Source organism: Alligator sinensis, unplaced genomic scaffold (assembly GCF_000455745.1).
Source record: "Alligator sinensis unplaced genomic scaffold, ASM45574v1 scaffold783_1, whole genome shotgun sequence".
In the NCBI taxonomy this organism is placed as follows: Eukaryota; Metazoa; Chordata; order Crocodylia; family Alligatoridae; genus Alligator; species Alligator sinensis.
This window is the reverse complement of record NW_005842197.1, coordinates 951,314-951,674: the sequence shown is the minus strand read 5'-3', so window position 1 is coordinate 951,674 and position 361 is coordinate 951,314. Positions and strand designations below refer to the sequence as shown.

Sequence of the window (361 nt, the reverse complement as noted above, 5' to 3'; positions counted from 1 at the left end):
TCTCGGCAGAAGCCCAGATCTTGTAGCCGGGACCCCGTGGCTCCGGCGGGGGAGCCCCATCCCCCCCACATCACCCCCCAAGGACACAACACTACTGTGGGCTCGAGAGCGGTGCCCCGCGCCTGGACTGCGGTACTTGCCCTGCCTGCCGCCTGCACCATTGCCCGGTGCCGGCAAGGAGCCGGCTGCGACCCCCAGGCAAGGTGGGGCACGGACCCCGGCAGGCACCAGCGTCGGGGGCGATGGAAGGACCTGCCTGCACCTGGCGGGCGCAGGATGAAGCCCTGGAGATCGGGGCCCACGAACACTGCCCAGGCCTCAGACTCCAGCCCCAGACTGAGGGTGGCGGCTGGGGGGCCCG

The 361-nt window shown here is 71.7% G+C and overlaps 1 protein-coding gene across 1 annotated transcript in view; it reads left to right on the top strand.

The window, feature by feature from the left end:
• IL11RA (interleukin 11 receptor subunit alpha) overlaps positions 1 to 350 on the top strand; it is a gene marked incomplete at its 5' end in the record, with an annotated part of 3,888 nt that extends 3,538 nt beyond the window's left edge. The window contains one exon of the mRNA XM_025207476.1: positions 10 to 350. Coding sequence (XP_025063261.1) covers positions 10 to 26 — 17 coding nt within the window. The remainder of the gene's footprint in view (positions 1 to 9) is intronic.
• Positions 351 to 361: the final 11 nt, after the last annotated feature.